The 17,642-nt window shown below is 46.8% G+C and overlaps 3 protein-coding genes across 7 annotated transcripts in view; all 3 read right to left on the bottom strand.

Annotated features, from left to right (window-relative positions):
• Positions 1–812: 812 nt before the first annotated feature.
• Positions 813–2,034, bottom strand: LOC146267644 (histone H2B-like). Its single transcript, XM_084709480.1, has one exon. The coding sequence runs from the start codon at positions 1,484–1,486 to the stop codon at positions 1,112–1,114; it is 375 nt and encodes a 124-aa protein (XP_084565606.1). The 5' UTR covers positions 1,487–2,034; the 3' UTR covers positions 813–1,111.
• Positions 2,035–2,254: 220 nt separating this feature from the next.
• On the bottom strand, positions 2,255–2,653 carry LOC146267643 (histone H4). Its single transcript, XM_084709990.1, has one exon. It carries the CDS (start codon positions 2,631–2,633, stop codon positions 2,322–2,324), a length of 312 nt encoding a protein of 103 aa, XP_084566116.1. The 5' UTR covers positions 2,634–2,653; the 3' UTR covers positions 2,255–2,321.
• A 3,661-nt stretch (positions 2,654–6,314) lies between these two features.
• Positions 6,315–17,642, bottom strand: part of thbs2a (thrombospondin 2a) — a 25,758-nt gene continuing 14,430 nt past the window's right edge. For 4 of the 5 annotated variants that reach the window (XM_084708981.1, XM_084708979.1, XM_084708982.1 and 1 more), the window contains 13 exons: positions 17,636–17,642; positions 16,828–16,980; positions 14,782–15,000; positions 14,534–14,641; positions 13,487–13,646; positions 13,291–13,409; positions 12,342–12,576; positions 11,694–11,921; positions 11,091–11,362; positions 10,428–10,525; positions 10,193–10,332; positions 9,785–9,818; positions 6,315–8,167 (listed from right to left, as the gene is read on the bottom strand). The exon at positions 17,636–17,642 is cut by the window's right edge and continues 121 nt beyond it. In XM_084708981.1, the coding sequence (XP_084565107.1) occupies positions 9,787–9,818; positions 10,193–10,332; positions 10,428–10,525; positions 11,091–11,362; positions 11,694–11,921; positions 12,342–12,576; positions 13,291–13,409; positions 13,487–13,646; positions 14,534–14,641; positions 14,782–15,000; positions 16,828–16,980; positions 17,636–17,642 (1,771 nt within the window). In that variant the 3' untranslated portion in view covers positions 6,315–8,167; positions 9,785–9,786. The remainder of the gene's footprint in view (positions 8,168–9,784; positions 9,819–10,192; positions 10,333–10,427; positions 10,526–11,090; positions 11,363–11,693; positions 11,922–12,341; positions 12,577–13,290; positions 13,410–13,486; positions 13,647–14,533; positions 14,642–14,781; positions 15,001–16,827; positions 16,981–17,635) is intronic. The other variant, XM_084708983.1, reaches the window with a different exon arrangement.

Here is a 17,642-nt window from a genome sequence, read left to right as displayed (position 1 = left end):
GCTGCACCAAGTCACCAGGTTGTCAGCTTCCCACCTATAGTCAGACTCATCTCCACCAGAGATGAGCCCAATGAGGGTGGTGTCATCCACAAACTACAGGAGTTTGACGGACTGATGACTGGAGGTGCAGCTGTTGGTGTACAAGGAGAAGAGCAGAGGGCAAAAGACGCAGCCCTGAGGAGATCCGGTGCTGATGGACCGGGAGTCAGAGATGTGTGTTCCCAGCTTAACACACTGCTTCCTGGTCAGCACAGTGCTTGACGGTGGCAGGAGAGACAAGGTCTAGCCCAGCTACTTTGTGTGGGTTCTGCCTCTTGACCAGTCTGTTAACTTCTGTGTCCTGAATGGAGAGAGTCGTCTCTGTGGAGATAGGGGAGAAGGCCTCTTGATGAGGACTCTACTGTACTGTACTTTAATGTACTCTGCTTTCATTTATTTTGTGTTTTATGTTCCCCTCTCGTTTCACTGTGTGAAAACAAAGCAAAAATAGGTTGAAATAATCAATTAAAATGCCTTGCAAAAAAATAGTCGAAACAGTTTGCATCATTGATGAGCACTTCATGAGGACTATACTCTATTGTACTCTGCTTTCATCTGCTGTTTTTGACCTCTCTTCTGTCACTGTGATTTCCATCTATTTTACAGTTTTCAAAAACATAGTTCACAACCATCCAATGACATCTCAGGTTTGAAGTCCAGTGTTTACATATTATGTTAAATGTGATAAGCAAATCGATCAATTGTATCTTGCACTGTGCTAAAGCTATTGAAATGGTTTGTTGCAGATTGCTTGATGCTATACATGAGACGACTTCTAATAGTCCATGTTTATTGCATGCTCAGGCCGGACTTAACAGCCAACGTGCGTTCCCCGACACATCACACTAAAACCCCGTGTAACACTGCGCCCTTGTCAACCACAAACAGCATTGATGCGTGGCATTATACTACAGTCGTATGATAGGTTGGCAGAATAACCCGTCCCTGTTCACGGAGGCTTATAGTTCCTTCAAGTCAACATTCAAGTAATCGTGATGGATTTTACTCAAAGTCAGAGACAAGTGGGTGGCTCTTAAAAGAGCCTTTGGGGTGAATATGAAGGAGCGTCCGTTTACTTGGAGCTGGTGTACTTGGTCACGGCCTTTGTGCCCTCGGACACGGCGTGCTTGGCCAGCTCACCGGGGAGCAGCAGGCGGACGGCGGTCTGGATCTCCCTGGAGGTGATGGTTGAACGCTTGTTGTAGTGAGCCAGGCGAGACGACTCTCCGGCGATACGCTCGAAAATATCGTTGACGAAGGAATTCATGATTCCCATGGCCTTGGATGAGATACCGGTGTCGGGGTGGACCTGCTTCAGTACCTTGTACACGTAGATAGCATAGCTCTCCTTCCTAGACTTCCTGCGCTTCTTGCCGCCCTTTGCTGCGGTCTTGGAAACGGCTTTCTTGGAGCCCTTCTTGGGCGCGGGCTTTGCTGGTTCAGGCATGGTCAAGTCTCGTTGCTTCTCAGAAACGAATGATCAAATCAGTAGTTGGTTACCCAGTATATATAGCGGGAGACATCCTCATTTTTAGGCACGCCTCCTGCTTGTCGCTGCACTCCTTTCGTGAGCACTATTGAAATCTGCTGCGCGTGCGTGGGATTTACCGATTGCCCCCTTCTCTTTCAGTAATCATAAACTGACAGTTATGATAACTGAAAGGAAATATTAGAAACCTTTTTACACTGAATAATCCTAATTTTCACCAATCATTTATGTCACAGCGGAAATGTTTGCTATATGCTTGGAGGAGACGCGGCAACTCAAAAGCTAGGAAGTTGCGCCAAAATCCCTGAGCAGTTTACCGCGTAGTTTAACCAGAAACACGTGGTTAATGACGTCAACTTTGAAGTTTCGTTTGGTTGCAGTGCCACGCAAACCCCCATGCATCCAGCTATTAGTCATATTTAGCCAAGTAGCCCATTAGCAGAAGAACCTTGAATAATGCCCCCTTTTACAATACAATTGGCTCAAATACTTCGGATACGCCCTGACCACCGGTAGTATTCGTGCTTAATTAGACTAAAATGGATTAGAAGCCTACAGACTAGTATTGAATCAAAGTTCAATTGCGTCAAACACTGAGGACAAAACTAGGCTACTCAACTCAGCGTTGTATATTGTGCCTTCATCGTCAAAAATGCCATAGATTTGAAAGTAATGTCATAGGCTGAAATCTAATCGACACCCAAATTATGGAAACAAAGTCTCTGATCTGTAACATGTGGGTGGCTCTTAAAAGAGCCTTTGTTTAATTTCGGTTGATATTCGTGAGGATGATTTAACCACCGAAGCCGTACAGAGTGCGTCCCTGGCGCTTGAGGGCGTAAACCACGTCCATGGCGGTCACGGTCTTCCTTTTGGCGTGTTCGGTGTAGGTCACGGCATCACGGATGACGTTCTCCAGGAACACCTTCAGCACACCGCGAGTCTCTTCGTAAATCAAGCCTGATATACGCTTCACACCACCGCGGCGAGCAAGGCGGCGGATGGCGGGCTTAGTTATACCCTGGATGTTATCACGGAGAACCTTGCGATGACGCTTGGCGCCTCCTTTACCGAGTCCTTTGCCTCCTTTACCTCTTCCTGACATCTTTAGTTTCTCTTATGATACCAGAGACGAGAATGGTTCTCGACTTGCCAGAAGGAGGCCAGTTCTTTACTTGGAGGGCGTTGCAATGGGAGGGAACTTCAGTCAGAGAGGGAAAATATATATATTTAACGTTTCATTCATTCAACAGATTTAAATAGACATTTGTACATATAACACATATTTGTAAAGAAAATAAAAAGGGTTCGCAACGATTGGAAATCGTTAATGTAGGCTACATTTTACAAGGAACGTACATTTTGTAATCGACACAGGCATTTTTGGTGGAATGCCACTGAAATGCAGTTTCACATCTAATAAATAAGACATATGGTGGCAATTGATGTAGTAATCTCTGTATAAGGACTCACCATCTTGGAATATTTTCTGTGACATTGTTAAAATGGTCTGTTGACTCACCCATCACAGCTTTGGTGTTGGATGAGTGATACAACTCTGGATTCATAAGATTAGTTGGATATGTTGTATTACAATGGTCCACAATCTTACTTTTAAAGATGAAAAATGTGACAATGATGCTTACTCAATTACAATGTTGATATAGTTTGAATTTAGAATCTTTGGATGAACCTTTAGGGGTGTCAGCCCTTGTGTCTTTCACCACTGACCAAATACATTTTGTCTTGCCAGTCATCTTTTTCTTGATTACTCTCGTCACTCTCCCGTCCTCCTTCTGCTCCATCCTCTTCTCTCTCTATTTCAGGTGCTCGGAGGCGGGTAGCGATATGGCCAGACTCCACTACGTGCGCTCGATAGTTCGGCATCGCTAGTTGTGGAAAACTCGCGAACCGAAACCAACTCATTAACCCGCTCGACAACAGAACGAGTGTTCAGCTTTGTACCCATTGAGACTAGCCTGACGTTGTCATACTCATAATTCTAATCAGAATATGAGTCTGATAACTCTACGTTGGCAGCGATGCAAACACATGTGGTCAAAAAAGAGAGAGGTAATTGAAGCCCTCACCCCGTGGCAAATATCCATATACTTACATTGCCACTAACCCCCTGACATCCCTTGCCCACACCTTTATGCACACAGAGTAAAAGTACATTCGGAAGATCAAAATACACCGACACTGATTTGTAAAATTCAATTTATTTTTTTATTCCGAGACATAAACTCTTATTAAACTATCTAGCACTTCTTCTGGTTTTACTCCTTCTTCCTCTTCTTCCTGGCCACCTCTAAGGGCACTAAATGTTGATGATCCTAGCCAACTCCTTCAGCTGAGTAACAGCCTGGGAATGGCCCCTCACCACAGGATCAATGGAGGACAAGGCCTGTAGGGTCTTACTTTTGAGAGGTGGTTTGTTCTACTTGCCACAAGGTGTGTATGCCTTGCCCCCCCCCCCCCCATTGCACTAACTAGCCCCACTTGTCTTAGGTTAATATAGGTCTTGTCTTAGGTTAGTTAGGTCTATAAGGTTAGTATAGGTCATTATGTGTATTTAGAGGTCTAGTATATTGTATTGTATATTGCATAGTATTTAGTAAGAGGAGGTTTAGTATCACTTTATTTATATTATATTTTAGCTTATCAAAGATGTAATCTATGTTCTTAGTACTTATATGTTGTGTTATGCTAGGTTGTAGAATACACACAGGATAGAATACACATAGGATAGGATACACATTCTTTGTAGGATCCTAATTATTCCAGGATACTACAATTACTTTTATACTCTTCTGAATGTTCTGAATATAATAAACAATGTTTGATCTATATATAGATAAGTAGATTTATGTCTCTTGTATGTAATGTATTTGTGTATGGGCCATTGCGCCTAAAAATAAACATTAAATAAAATATACCCTACTACTATATTAACTCATGAGAACATGGCCCTATGAATTATGTTGCTTGTAACATTGATAAACTGTCATTATGCTGTTTGCTAAAGCTTGCTGATGCCTGCATAGCCATAAGTTAGTCCATTTGTAGGATACGACTGGGAAATGTCTGTGACACTAGATTGTAGGTCAGAGGTCACAATGTTACGTAAGTTTATAGCGCCAGGCGACTTTGAATGAGGAAAATAGAAGGAACGTCAAGGCCATTTCTAGGAGCCCTATCTAAAGACTAAACAAAAGCTATCCAGCACCATGAATACAGCGTCTTCTTTCTGTGCTTGCGAAGCTTTGTTGATTGTCACCCCCTGGAATTTCTAGGGAGAGTAAAACCTCCCATATTGTGATACTATAACTGTTTTCCTGTATTCTTTATCCTCTGAGATGCTCAGCTTAAGTGGATCAGACACCTGCACCTTACAGATCTGGAATAAATACTTTGAATATGTCTTGAACTCGTATTGGTAACCGACGTCATTGGGAGTCAAATGGCTGAGTGGTTAGGGAATCGGGCTAGTAATCAGAAGGCTACCAGTTCGTTTCCCGGCCGTGCCAAATGATGTTGTGTCCTTGGGCAAGGCACTACACCCTACTTGCCTCGGGGAGAATGTCCCTGTACTTACTGTAAGTCGCTCTGGATAAGAGCGTCTGCTAAACGACTAAATGTATTTGACTTGGTACTTTCACAGCAATTGGGGTACAATATGAGACTTCTTCAATACGCCCAAGGTGGTTTTCCCTATGCGGACGGCCGGTCACATGACCTCCTACTATCAGTCTCTTTACTATTTCATATTTCACTCAATAATCCTACACCACAAATCTCCAGGATCGTTGTGTTTTGTAGATATGAGCTGCATCTAGCCAGCGTCTTTCTTGCATGGGGGGTTTAAATTGTATTCTGATTGGTAATGTGAGCTCAGTGGGACAGGACTGTACTGCCGTCTGCCTCAGTCTGGCTCTTTCACTGGCAGTCCGATTCATCATTAACAGTTAATGATAATGTTATTCATTTGCTAGAAGTGTAAATTCAAACATTTCCATTTGAAGCAAAAACTTTTGCCAGACACAGGGAACGAACTGATGATTCTTGTGATCTACAGAGGCATCCATCAGATGATAAAACAATTTGATTGATGTTGAACTACTGCAACTACTTACAAGCTAAAAACTATCATTTGTATTACGTGTAGATGGGAAAGCTTGTTTCAAAGTGGATTATTTATTAATGAATTAATGCAATATGAGTAAATTCTTAAAAAGGGGAAGTTTAAGTCATATATGTTAGGACTATTTCTACACAGAATGGTTCTTGATGCAACTGTTTAAACTATGTGAGGCTGCCACAAAGCCTATCACATTCCCTCTTGCACTGAGGGAAATGACAAGAGAACCCTGTTTCATTCTGCACTTCACTCTCACAATGTATGCTTTTTAATCTATGCAATCTTCTTATTTACTAAGTATACATACTTAAAATACAAAAATATCAGTAAAGTACACCTATGAAAATCCAAATGTTTGTATGTTTGATATTAGTTTAAACAATAGGTTTGGAGGTGATATTGTAAAAAACAAACAAACCAAAAAACGACTTATGCACACCTCACAATTTCCCCAGAAATTGTACCTTCTCTTGTACTTTATATTTCTGCTTTTTACTACAGTACCTATTTAATTTGTCTTTATATTTCTACATATTATGTTAGCAACCATCTACCGAAGCAAATTCCTCATATGTGTAAACCTACTGGGCGATAAACAGGATTCTTATTCTGTAGTTTTGAACCACATTTCTGTAAACAAACAAATAATGTACAAAATGTTTATTCCCTATAGAACATAATCTTATCATGTACATGAGATTGTTTCATTAAACAAGATACATTTTTAATGTTTACCACTTACAAAAAGGGTTGGCAGAAAATGTAACATGTGCATCATGTATATAAAAAACAATTTACATTTGTGCATTGCAAAACCCCCCCAAAACAGAACAAGCTAACATATTTTGATGTATTGGGACAACAACTGCTATACTAACGGATATGGTCGTACTTTCTGATTGTTTGATCCATGTAATTAACGTGCTTTTTAACTCTGATGTTATTTCAGTTTAGTGATGGAATTCAGGGACAGCATTGTGGGTCTGTCGGGTTCTCTGAGTAGAAAACAAGGATGGAGAATGAGACTTCTGTCCATTACCCAAGAGCCTTTGCACATGTTGTGGTAGTTATGTCATTACTCCCAGGGACACACACAAAGGGGATAACTTTGGCTAATTGAATTTTTGCTTAGTTGGTTGTCATTATATATAAATTCATTCAATTACATTTATTTGTACAACAAATTGTGTGATAACTTGTTTTTTTAATGATCGTTTGCTTATTGTGTTTGTTTGAAGGAGCAACATTTAGTTACAGTTAGCTTTGATCTAATCTGGGGTAATTGTGCTACAGGTGTACAGCTGCAACGTCGCCATCCCATGAAATCCACATGTCCCTGTTGTGATGATATTGTTATCTCAACCTTATAGACAAGAAACAGGAAGTTCTGAATACCCAGCCTTGATATAGGAAAGACACGTTTACAATAAAGTCCTTCCATATATAGAAAACACACTTTCCACATACAGGAATAGATCTGTATGCCTGTGGACTCACACTGGGCCTGTGACACTGTGGACAGACGTCCTCACACTACACTACATACAACACTACACAACCTAAACATGACTCTCTAACTCAGCATAAACACTCATTCATGTGACTTTTCAGATCTGCTCAGGTCATGGTGTGTAGTAACCACACACTTCCAAACTTCATGGTGACAGAAGCACTGCCTGCAAAGTGCTGCATTTCAATCCTGACCCTACCTTTCAGTTATGATGCAAAGTTTGGATATTGTTAAGCATAAATTTCATGTGTATTTCAAATAGTTGTTTTATATCAGTGTAAACAAATAAATAAGTATTTACAAATTTGAGCAAAAAGGGAAACAAACCAGGAAAACAAATAAACACAAAAAACAATGGCATAAATAATTTACAAAAAAAGAATTTATAATACAGACTTAGTATAAACATCTTGTTCCCAGAGTAAGTTGCTGTGAAATTGCCTTGGGGTTAAATAACTTTCCAGAGGCATTAAGAATGATGGGAACGGATACCAGTCTATACACTGCCACAACACTGGTCTTTGGTACCAGTCTATAATCAGCCACATCACTGGTCTTTGGTACAACCTTAAGTTATAGGTCAAATGTGTGGATCATGTCCCTTATCTGTCCCTAGAACTCAAATATTGGTATTCACTAACAATGACGGTCGGAAAAGTGAGCTAAAATGAAAAATGTAAAACAGAAAAAATAGGATTAATTTTTTTTTACAATGTCGACAACAGCGTTAAGTTATTTGGCTTTTCTTAGTCCACTGAGATGTGATGTCACTTCTAAGGGAAAGTCTGGTTTTCCAAGACCCTGGAGGACATACAGCTAACCATAACCCTGGAAGACACACAGCTAACCCTAACCCTGGAAGACACACAGCTAACCCTAACCTGTCTGATGGCTGTTCCAGCACAGCAGGTCTGTGTCTGTCTGAAAGATGGAGTGAAGATGTGGAGATCCAGGAGACAGAGGAGCATGGTCCACCCACATCAGTTATCTGAAGGAGAAAGAAGGAGAAAGAGAGACAGAGGGAGGGAGAGAGGGAGAGGGAGGGAGGGAGAGAGGGAGAGGGAGGGAGGGAGAGACAGGGAGAGGGAGGGAGGGAGAGACAAGGAGAGGGAGGGAGAGAGGGAGAGGGAGGGAAAGAGGGAGAGGGAGGGAGAGAGGGAGAGAGGGAGAGGGAGGGAGAGAGGGAGAGAGAGGGAGGGAGGGAGAGAGAGGGAGAGGGAGGGAGGGAGAGAGGGTGAGGGAGGGAGGGAGGGAGAGACAGGGAGAGGGAGGGAGAGAGGGAGAGGGAGGGAGAGAGGGAGAGAGGGAGAGGGAGGGAGAGAGGGAGAGAGGGAGAGGGAGGGAGAGAGGGAGGGAGAGATAGGGAGAGGGAGGGAGAGAGGGTGAGGGAGGGAGGGAGAGAAGGAGAGGGAGGGAAGGAGGGAGGGAGGGAGGGAGGGAGGGAGGGAGGGAGGGAGGGAGGGAGGGAGGGAGGGAGGGAGGGAGGGAGGGAGGGAGGGAGGGAGGGAGGGAGGGAGGGAGGGAGAGGGGGAAAGAAAGGGGGAGAGGTGGATGGGTCATTGGGTCAATCACTTCGAACACATTTGAAGACATGAAAGCTATGGTTACAGCAAACTTCTGTTGGAAAAGATGAGAGTCGAGTTTCACGTCTGCACAGAGAGATAGGAGACCCAGGGAAGGTCCACACCAGCAGGGTGGAAGGAGCCAGCCCTGCCCTTGGGCTGGGCACAGCAGGCCCTCAGAGCTCAGCTCCCCAACATGTGGGTTCCATCTACAGCTGTGATGACAAACGCACCATACCAGCCCAGTACTCCACCACTGACCACCCTGAAACATCTGCTCGTCCTCCCACAGACCTCACGCTTCATAACGAGCTCTTCAGTATCACCACCCACATCACATTACATTTGCATCCACTACCATGTAACTACATAGCAAAACCTATAGTAACAACACTGTACTTACATAGTAACTGCTACAAGTTATTGAACAAGTAAAAATAGTTATGGTGGAGGTTGGCCTTCCCAGGTGTAAGGTGATGTCAACATTGATCTTGTTTCGGTAAAAAAGTACTAGTTTGCTATATACTCTCTGTGATTAAATGTTTGCTATGTAGTCACTATGATAACCACACAATCACTATTAAAAAACAGTCAATATGGTTAACATGCAGTCACTATAATAACCATACAGTCACTTTAACCATACAGTTACTATGATGACCATGCCATCACTATAACCATCCAGACACTATGACCACAGTCAGTATAACCATACAGCCAGTATGATAACCATACAGTCACTATGACCACAGTCACTATGACCATACAGCCAGTGTGATAATCATACAGCTAGTATGATAACCTTAACCATACAGCCAGTATGATAACCGTACAGCCAGTACGATAACCATACAGTCAGTATGATAACCTTACAGCCAGTATGATAACCATACAGCCAGTACGATAACCATACAGTCAGTATGATAACCATACAGCCAGTATGATAACCGTACAGCCAGTGTAACCAGGCAGGTGACAAGCAGGCAGCACAGCGTGAGGAGTTATCAGGCATCACCAAGCAGACCGCAGCTCCAGGTTGTTACCTTTATATGAACACAGTTGGAAACTCCGGCTTATCTGGGTGTTAAAAAACATTTGAAGGATTTTTAAAACGGTCTATTTCTTAAACCAGACAGCACAACAGAACACACGCCCCTCTCTACAGCTCTGGGGGGGTGGGAGAGTGTGTGGGGGGGAGTGTGTGGGGGTGGGGGAGAGTGTGTGGGGGGGGGAGGGTGTGTGGGGGGGAGGGTGTGTGGGGGGGGGGGAAGGGTGTGTGGGGGGGAGGGTGTGTGGGGGGGGGGGGTGTGGCGGGGGGGAGTGTGTGGGGGGAGGGGGAGAGTGTGTGGGGGGAGGGGGAGAGTGTGTGGGGGGGGGGGGAGAGTGTGTGGGGGGGGGAGTGTGTGTGGGGGGGAGTGTGTGTGGGGGGGAATGTGTGGGGGGTAACTCACCTCTACACTCATACTTGAGGTCTGAGAAAAATACAAGCTCCTGGGAGAACACAAAGAGGCCAAGCCGTCCTCCTGCAAATGTCTGGTCATACACGGGCCCCGAGTCTGCCAGGATCTGCTTCCCCTCGTACACCACCACCCTGGGGACAGCACAGCCGGCAGGTGGGTCCCTGAGCTGTGTGTGTGTACACGTGTGTGTGTACACGTGTGTGTGTACACGTGTGTGTGTGCTCACCTGATGAAGCCCGTCTTGGGCCTGTGTATGAGGTGCCACCTGTAGGCGGTGAAGTCTTTCCAGCCGATGTTCTTGGGATCGTGCCAGAGAGTACGCACCTGCACACCGTATCACACACACGCCACACACACGCCACACGCCACAAACACATACATGTATACTGTGAGGTTTTATATATTGTTACCGTAAAAATATTCTAAACTGAAACAATATGTTAAAGTTAAAGGCAGGGTATCTAATGTGTTTAAAAAGCATTTTTTGTCATATTAGCTAAATAAACTTGATAGCAACCAATAAATCTAAAGGTTTGAGGGTAATATGAAATCAATCCGACTGTAATAAACACCACAAATCATTAAGACTGTTCCGAGACTAATGATTGGACGGGCTACCTGTCTGTCTGCCTACCTACTTGCGCGCACTCAATGCTCGTTGCTGTAGTTTTGTGGGAGTGGTTTTGACGGGAGGGCTTGGGATATTTGGGTTTGAATCGGTTCAAACAGAAGCAAAACTAGCTAGCTTCACTTTCATTCAAAACGACCAGGGGTGGATTTGAACCTGGAACTTTTGATTTTCAGTCAAACACTGTACATGTGATTGTATTATCACTAACATGAATCCATAGGTAACATAAGTATGGCTGATGTGCATGTGGTTTCTCACCTGGCCGGCAGTGTTCCCTGTGTGCCACAAGGCATTCCTCAGGTTCTCCCCAGTGCCCGTGGTGGAGTTAACCACCTTGAGGGAGACTCCTGAGAGGCCGAACGCCTTGGAGGGCTTGTCCTCCCAGTAGGTCTGGGTGATCTGCTTCCACATCACCACGTAGAAGCGGCCGCTGGACTGATACCCAAACACGAAGCCAGCATAGTCGTCGTCACGGTCCGTGTTCACGTAGAACGTGCCACTGAAATCCACCGCGTTGAACTCGTCAAAGCCTGGAGGACAGGAGGGGAGGAGGAGGAGAACAGGGATAGAGTTCGTGAACTGAACTTATACTCATCCCTACTGCTTGTATGCTCTACCACTGAGCTGCACTCATCCCTACTGCTTCTCTGCTCTACCACTGAGCTGCACTCATCCCTACTGCTTCTATGCTCTACCACTGAGCTGCACTCATCCCTACTGCTTCTATGCTCTACCACTGAGCAGCACTCATCCCTACTGCTTCTATGCTCTACCACTGAGCTGCACTCATCCGTAATGCTTCTATGACTTCCAAGGGTCCCTTGGAGGTTCCCCCACAGTGTGCGTGATGGCTCTCCTCACCCACGGCGATGCCCGGGTCTGAGTTGGCGGTCTGGACCAGCTCCTTGCCCTGGTGCCGCACCACCCAGCTGGGGTCGATTTGCGTGGTTCCCTTGGGGTCCAGGTGCACCATCTGGAACTTCCTGAAGTCCGTGATGCTAATGGCGTTGTTCTCAGGGCACACGTCCAGGATGTCGGGGATGTTGTCGTTGTCAAAGTCGTCCTTGCAGGCGTCCCCCCTGCCATCTCCTGCATAGGAAACACACAGGTCATTAAACTGAAAACGTTATTGAAAACAAACAAAACAGGCAAAACATGACAGAAAACATAATATTGAATAACATCGGTATACCATTAGCACATGATGACTGATGTACTGTAAGTCTTGACTATATCCAAGTTATCTGTGCGTTTGTGTTTCCCTGTGGACTGATAGAAGGGTAACTGTTTTCTCTCCCTACAGGTAGTGCTGCACTGCTGTCTCTACAGGTAGGGGGAGCCAAACATCCAAGCTCTCGTTAACACTGAAGTGGTGCCAGATACATCCTCTACTGACTCGCTAGAGGGCAGTATTACAGCATCACCTGGTGTAAAAGATTGTGAGTGTGTGTGTGTGTGTGTGGGGGGGGGGGGGGGTGTTCTGTCCGTCTGTGTGTGTTAAATCCCCACCATCAGAGTCAAGCTGGTCTTCATTGGGCACCAGTCTGCAGTTATCTTTATCGTCAGGGATACCATCGTTGTCGTCGTCATAGTCACAGGCGTCACCCTTGCCGTCCTTGTCGTGGTCGGCCTGGTTGGAGTTGGCAACGTAGGGACAGTTGTCCAGGTTGTTCTGGTGGCCGTCCTCGTCGATGTCCTGGCTGTTGTCACACTGGTCCCCCACCAGGTCGTTATCTTTGTCCGCCTGGCAAACAAACACCACCACAATAAACACGGAGGACAGGCGCCACACCATACACACAAAGTCCTCACCTGGTCTGGGTTATATAGCAGTGTTCCTCACCTGGTCTGGGTTATATAGCAGTGTTCCTCACCTGGTCTGGGTTATATAGCAGTGTTCTCACCTGGTGTGGGTTATATAGCAGTGTTCCTCACCTGGTCTGGGTTATTTAGCAGTGTTCTCACCCGGTCTGGGTTATATACCAGTGTTCCTCACCTGGTCTGGGTTATATAGCAGTGTCCTCACCTGGTCTGGGTTATATAGCAGTGTTCCTCACCTGGTCTGGGTTATATAGCAGTGTTCCTCACCTGGTCTGGGTTATATAGCAGTGTTCCTCACCTGGTCTGGGATATATAGCAGTGTTCCTCACCTGGTCTGGGTTATATAGCAGTGTTCCTCACCTGGTCTGGGTTATATACCAGTGTTCCTCACCTGGTCTGGGTTATATAGCAGTGTTCTCACCTGGTCTGGGTTATATAGCAGTGTTCCTCACCTGGTCTGGGTTATATACCAGTGTTCCTCACCTGGTCTGGGTTATATAGCAGTGTTCCTCACCTGGTCTGGGTTATATACCAGTGTTCCTCACCTGGTCTGGGTTATATAGCAGTGTTCCTCACCTGGTCTGGGTTATATAGCAGTGTTCTCACCTGGTCTGGATAATATAGCAGTGTTCCTCACCTGGTCTGGGTTGTGCAGCAGTGGACAGTTGTCACACTGGTCTCCTACTCCATCCATGTCTGTGTCCTTCTGCTCATGGTTGTACACGTACGGACAGTTGTCATGTTCGTTCAGAATCTCTGGAGGAGAGAAGTTGTTTAGACACGGACACGCTATGCTGACACTCGGTCAGCGTGGTGCTGGTCGACCCTCCTACCGTCCCCGTCGATGTCCACAGAGCAGGCGTCTCCCTCGCCATTGTGGTCCGTGTCTATCTGGGCGGGGTTATGCTCGTAGGGGCAGTTGTCACAGCGGTCACCCACGTCGTCCTTGTCAAAGTCAAACTGACGAGGGTTGTACAGCAGAGGACAGTTATCCTAGGACAGTAGAGCAGAGAAGAGCAGAGCAGAGGAGCAGAGGAGAGCAGAGGAGAGCAGAGCAGAGCGGAGGAGAGCAGAGCAGAGCAGAGCAGAGCAGAGCAGAGCAGAGGAGAAGAGCAGAGCAGAGGAGAGCAGAGCAGAGGAGAGCAGAGCAGAGGAGAGCAGAGGAGAAGAGCAGAGCAGAGCAGAGCAGAGGAACAGAGCAGAGGAGAGCAGAGGAGAGGAGAGGAGAAGAGCAGAGCAGAGGAGAGCAGAGGAGAGGAGAGCAGAGGAGAAGAGCAGAGCAGAGGAGCAGAGCAGAGGAGAGGAGAGCAGAGGAAAGGAGAGCAGAGTAGAGTACAGTACAGTAGAGAAGAACAGAGTGCAATTGAAAACGTTATTGTTCACACAGGTGAGAACATCGGTTAGGCAGTGGAGGTCTTCAAACAGTGCATCCGGAAAGTATTCACAGCGCTTCACTTTTTCCAACTTATGTTATAGACATTTTCAAAAATGGATTCATATAATTTTTTTCTTCAAAATTCGACACACAATCCCTCATACTAATAACGTATATAAGGTTTGGGGAATTTTTTGCAAACCTAATAAATAAAAAAAATTAAACAAATCACATGTACAGCCTTTGCCACACTCAAAATTGAGTTTGGATGCATCCTTTCCGGATGGACTGTATTTACACATCACTGGATCTCAGTCTACATATATACACATCACTGGATCTCAGTCTACATATATACACATCACTGGATCTCAGTCTACATATATACACATCACTGGATCTCAGTCTACATATATACACATCACTGAATCTCCAGTAGCCTACATATGTACATATCACTGGGCTCTCAAGCATATACAGATATATACAGTGACAGCGGTCTTACTCTCTCGTCTACGATGCCGTCGTTGTCATCGTCCTTGTCACACGCGTCCCCTTGCCCGTCTTTGTCAAAGTCTTCCTGTCCAGAGTTGGGCAGGTTGGGGCAGTTGTCCTGGAACACAGATGCATTATGGCAGAGTTAGATTAGGGCAGGATGGGGTGGGGCAGGTTAGGGGCAGGTACTTGATAAAGTCAGTCAGCCCCCCCCCCATGCAAAGTTGTGATTGGTCAAGTGTCTTGTTACCCACGCACCTTCTTGCAGTGATAGGTGGAATTGGCGTCACACACCAGGTTGTGATTGGGCCAGCCGTCCAGGTCGGAGTCCTCCCCGCAGATGAAGCCGTCCCCTGCGTAGCCGATCTTACAGTCACACTTGTACATGGGGTCGCTGAAGTGGCTGAGATACACACAGTGTGCGTGCCGGTGGCAGTTATGGGTCTTGTCTTGGCACGGGTTCTCAGGCTCACACACCTGGGGAGTGGGGAGGAGAGGGATGAAAGGACCAAGGAAAGGCAGAGTTTACAACAGGTCTTTTTATACCAGTTCACCTCTCCTACCGCTCTCCTTTACAGACTTGACCTAGGAACTGTGATGTGGGCAGCGTTATAAGTGAAACTTGGTATGGGAGCTTGGGTTTTACAGCGAAAAGTGGCTGTTAAAAATGAACTTATTTCACTAACACAACCTTCAAATGCCCCTCTAGAACATACACACAGATGCACGCACCCACACACCCCATACACTCGCGCACGTAAAATAAAAGCGCACACACACGCCCCCATGCCAACGATGAGGTGGCCCCCTCTCCTAATCAACTGATCCAGGCTGCAGGCTCCAGCTGCAGGCTGACCACATGGTCCCCCTGCTTATACAACATCTGGCAGCAGCTCCAGGCTGGATGACTCACCTCTCCCAGCCAGCAGGAAGGGAGCTCTCAGGCAGGCTGACAGAATACCAGGGAGACAGAGTCATGACACAGCGCATTAAACAGTAATAGGCCTCCAACTAGCTGGGTGGAAACACTGAGGGCTGCAACAAACACATTGCTAATCACTGGGGCCAACAAGACTAACCCTGACCACGAGGGAGGGAGGCAGACAAAGGGAGAGGGAGAGGGAGAGAGACACAGAGGGAGACTAAGACGGAGAGAGGAGAGTGAGAGAGACACAGAGGGAGACTGAGATGGAGAGAGGAGAGGGAGAGAGACACAGAGGGAGACTAAGGCGGAGAGAGGAGAGGGAGAGAGACATAGAGGGAGACTAAGACGGAGAGAGGAGAGGGAGAGAGACACAGAGGGAGAATAAGACGGAGAGAGGAGAGGGAGAGAGACACAGAGGGAGACTAAGACGGAGAGAGGAGAGGGAGAGAGACACAGAGGGAGACTAAGACGGAGAGAGGAGAGGGAGAGAGACACAGAGGGAGACTGAGATGGAGAGAGGAGAGGGAGAGAGACACAGAGGGAGACTGAGATGGAGAGAGGAGAGGGAGAGAGACACAGAGGGAGACTGAGACGGAGAGAGGAGAGGGAGAGAGACACAGAGGGAGACTAAGACGGAGAGAGGAGAGGGAGAGAGACACAGAGGGAGACTGAGATGGAGAGAGAAGGAGAGGGAGAGAGACACAGAGGGAGACTAAGACGGAGAGAGGAGAGTGAGAGAGACACAGAGGGAGACTAAGACGGAGAGAGGAGAGGGAGAGAGACACAGAGGGAGACTGAGATGGAGAGAGAAGGAGAGGGAGAGAGACACAGAGGGAGACTAAGACGGAGAGAGGAGAGGGAGAGAGACACAGAGGGAGACTAAGACGGAGAGAGGAGAGAGAGAGAGACACAGAGGGAGACTGAGATGGAGAGAGGAGAGGTAGAGAGACACAGAGGGAGACTAAGATGGAGAAAGAAGGAGAGGGAGAGAGACACAGAGGGAGACTGAGATGGAGAGAGGAGAGGTAGAGAGACACAGAGGGAGACTAAGACGGAGAGAGGAGAGGGAGAGAGACACAGAGGGAGACTGAGATGGAGAGAGGAGAGGTAGAGAGACACAGAGGGAGACTAAGACGGAGAGAGGAGAGGGAGAGAGACACAGAGGGAGACTAAGATGGAGAAAGAAGGAGAGGAAGAGAGACACAGAGGGAGACTGAGATGGAGAAAGAAGGAGAGGAAGACAGACAGACAGACAGACAGACAGAGAGACAGACAGACAGAGAGACAGACAGTGAGGGAGGGAGGGAGGGAGAGGGGGTGAGAGACAGGGGGAGACAGAAGGAGCGTGTGGGAGGGACTATATTCCTGTAATCCCCCACCTGCTTGTTCTTCTTGGCAGCCTCCACTCCCATGCCGAAGGGCTGGGTGCCCTTGTACCTGGGAGGGCAGGAGAGGCAGTGGAAGCCTGGGTCTGTGTTCACACAGCGCTGGGATTCACCCACCCGGTAGCACACGTCCGACACCATGTCACACTGCAGAGGGGCACAGGGTCAGCACTCAGGGTCAGCACTCAGGGTCATCACTCAGGGTCAACACTCAGGGTCAACACTCAGGGTCATCACTCAGGGTCATCACTCAGGGTCAACACTCAGGGTCAACACTCAGGGTCAGCACTCAGGGTCAACACTCAGGGTCATCACTCAGGGTCAACACTCAGGGTCAACACTCAGGGTCAGCACTCAGGGTCAGCACTCAGGGTCATTACTCAGGGTCAGCACTCAGGGTCAAAACTCAGGGTCAGCACTCAGGGTCAGCACTCAGGGTCAGCACTCAGGGTCAACACTCAGGGTCATCACTCAGGGTCAACACTCAGGGTCAACACTCAGGGTCAACACTCAGGGTCAGCACTCAGGGTCAACACTCAGGGTCAGCACTCAGGGTCAGCACTCAGGGTCAGCACTCAGGGTCAAAACTCAGGGTCAGCACTCAGGGTCAGCACTCAGGGTCAACACTCAGGGTCAACACTCAGGGTCAACACTCAGGGTCAGCACTCAGGGTCAGGTTGGTTGTAATAATGTAGAAATGTATGTAATGTATGTTCATTTAGCAGATACTTTTATCAATATCAGTGTGTGTGTAGAAGGGGGTTAACCTGCAATCTCTTCATCTACAGTCATTAGCTCTCACCTCATTG

The sequence above is a fragment of the Hypomesus nipponensis genome, chromosome 11, assembly GCF_054491055.1.
Source record: "Hypomesus nipponensis isolate SF chromosome 11, ASM5449105v1, whole genome shotgun sequence".
NCBI lineage: Eukaryota > Metazoa > Chordata > Actinopteri > Osmeriformes > Osmeridae > Hypomesus > Hypomesus nipponensis.
Note: the sequence above shows the minus strand (reverse complement) of the source record. Positions and strands in the feature narration are given on the sequence as shown.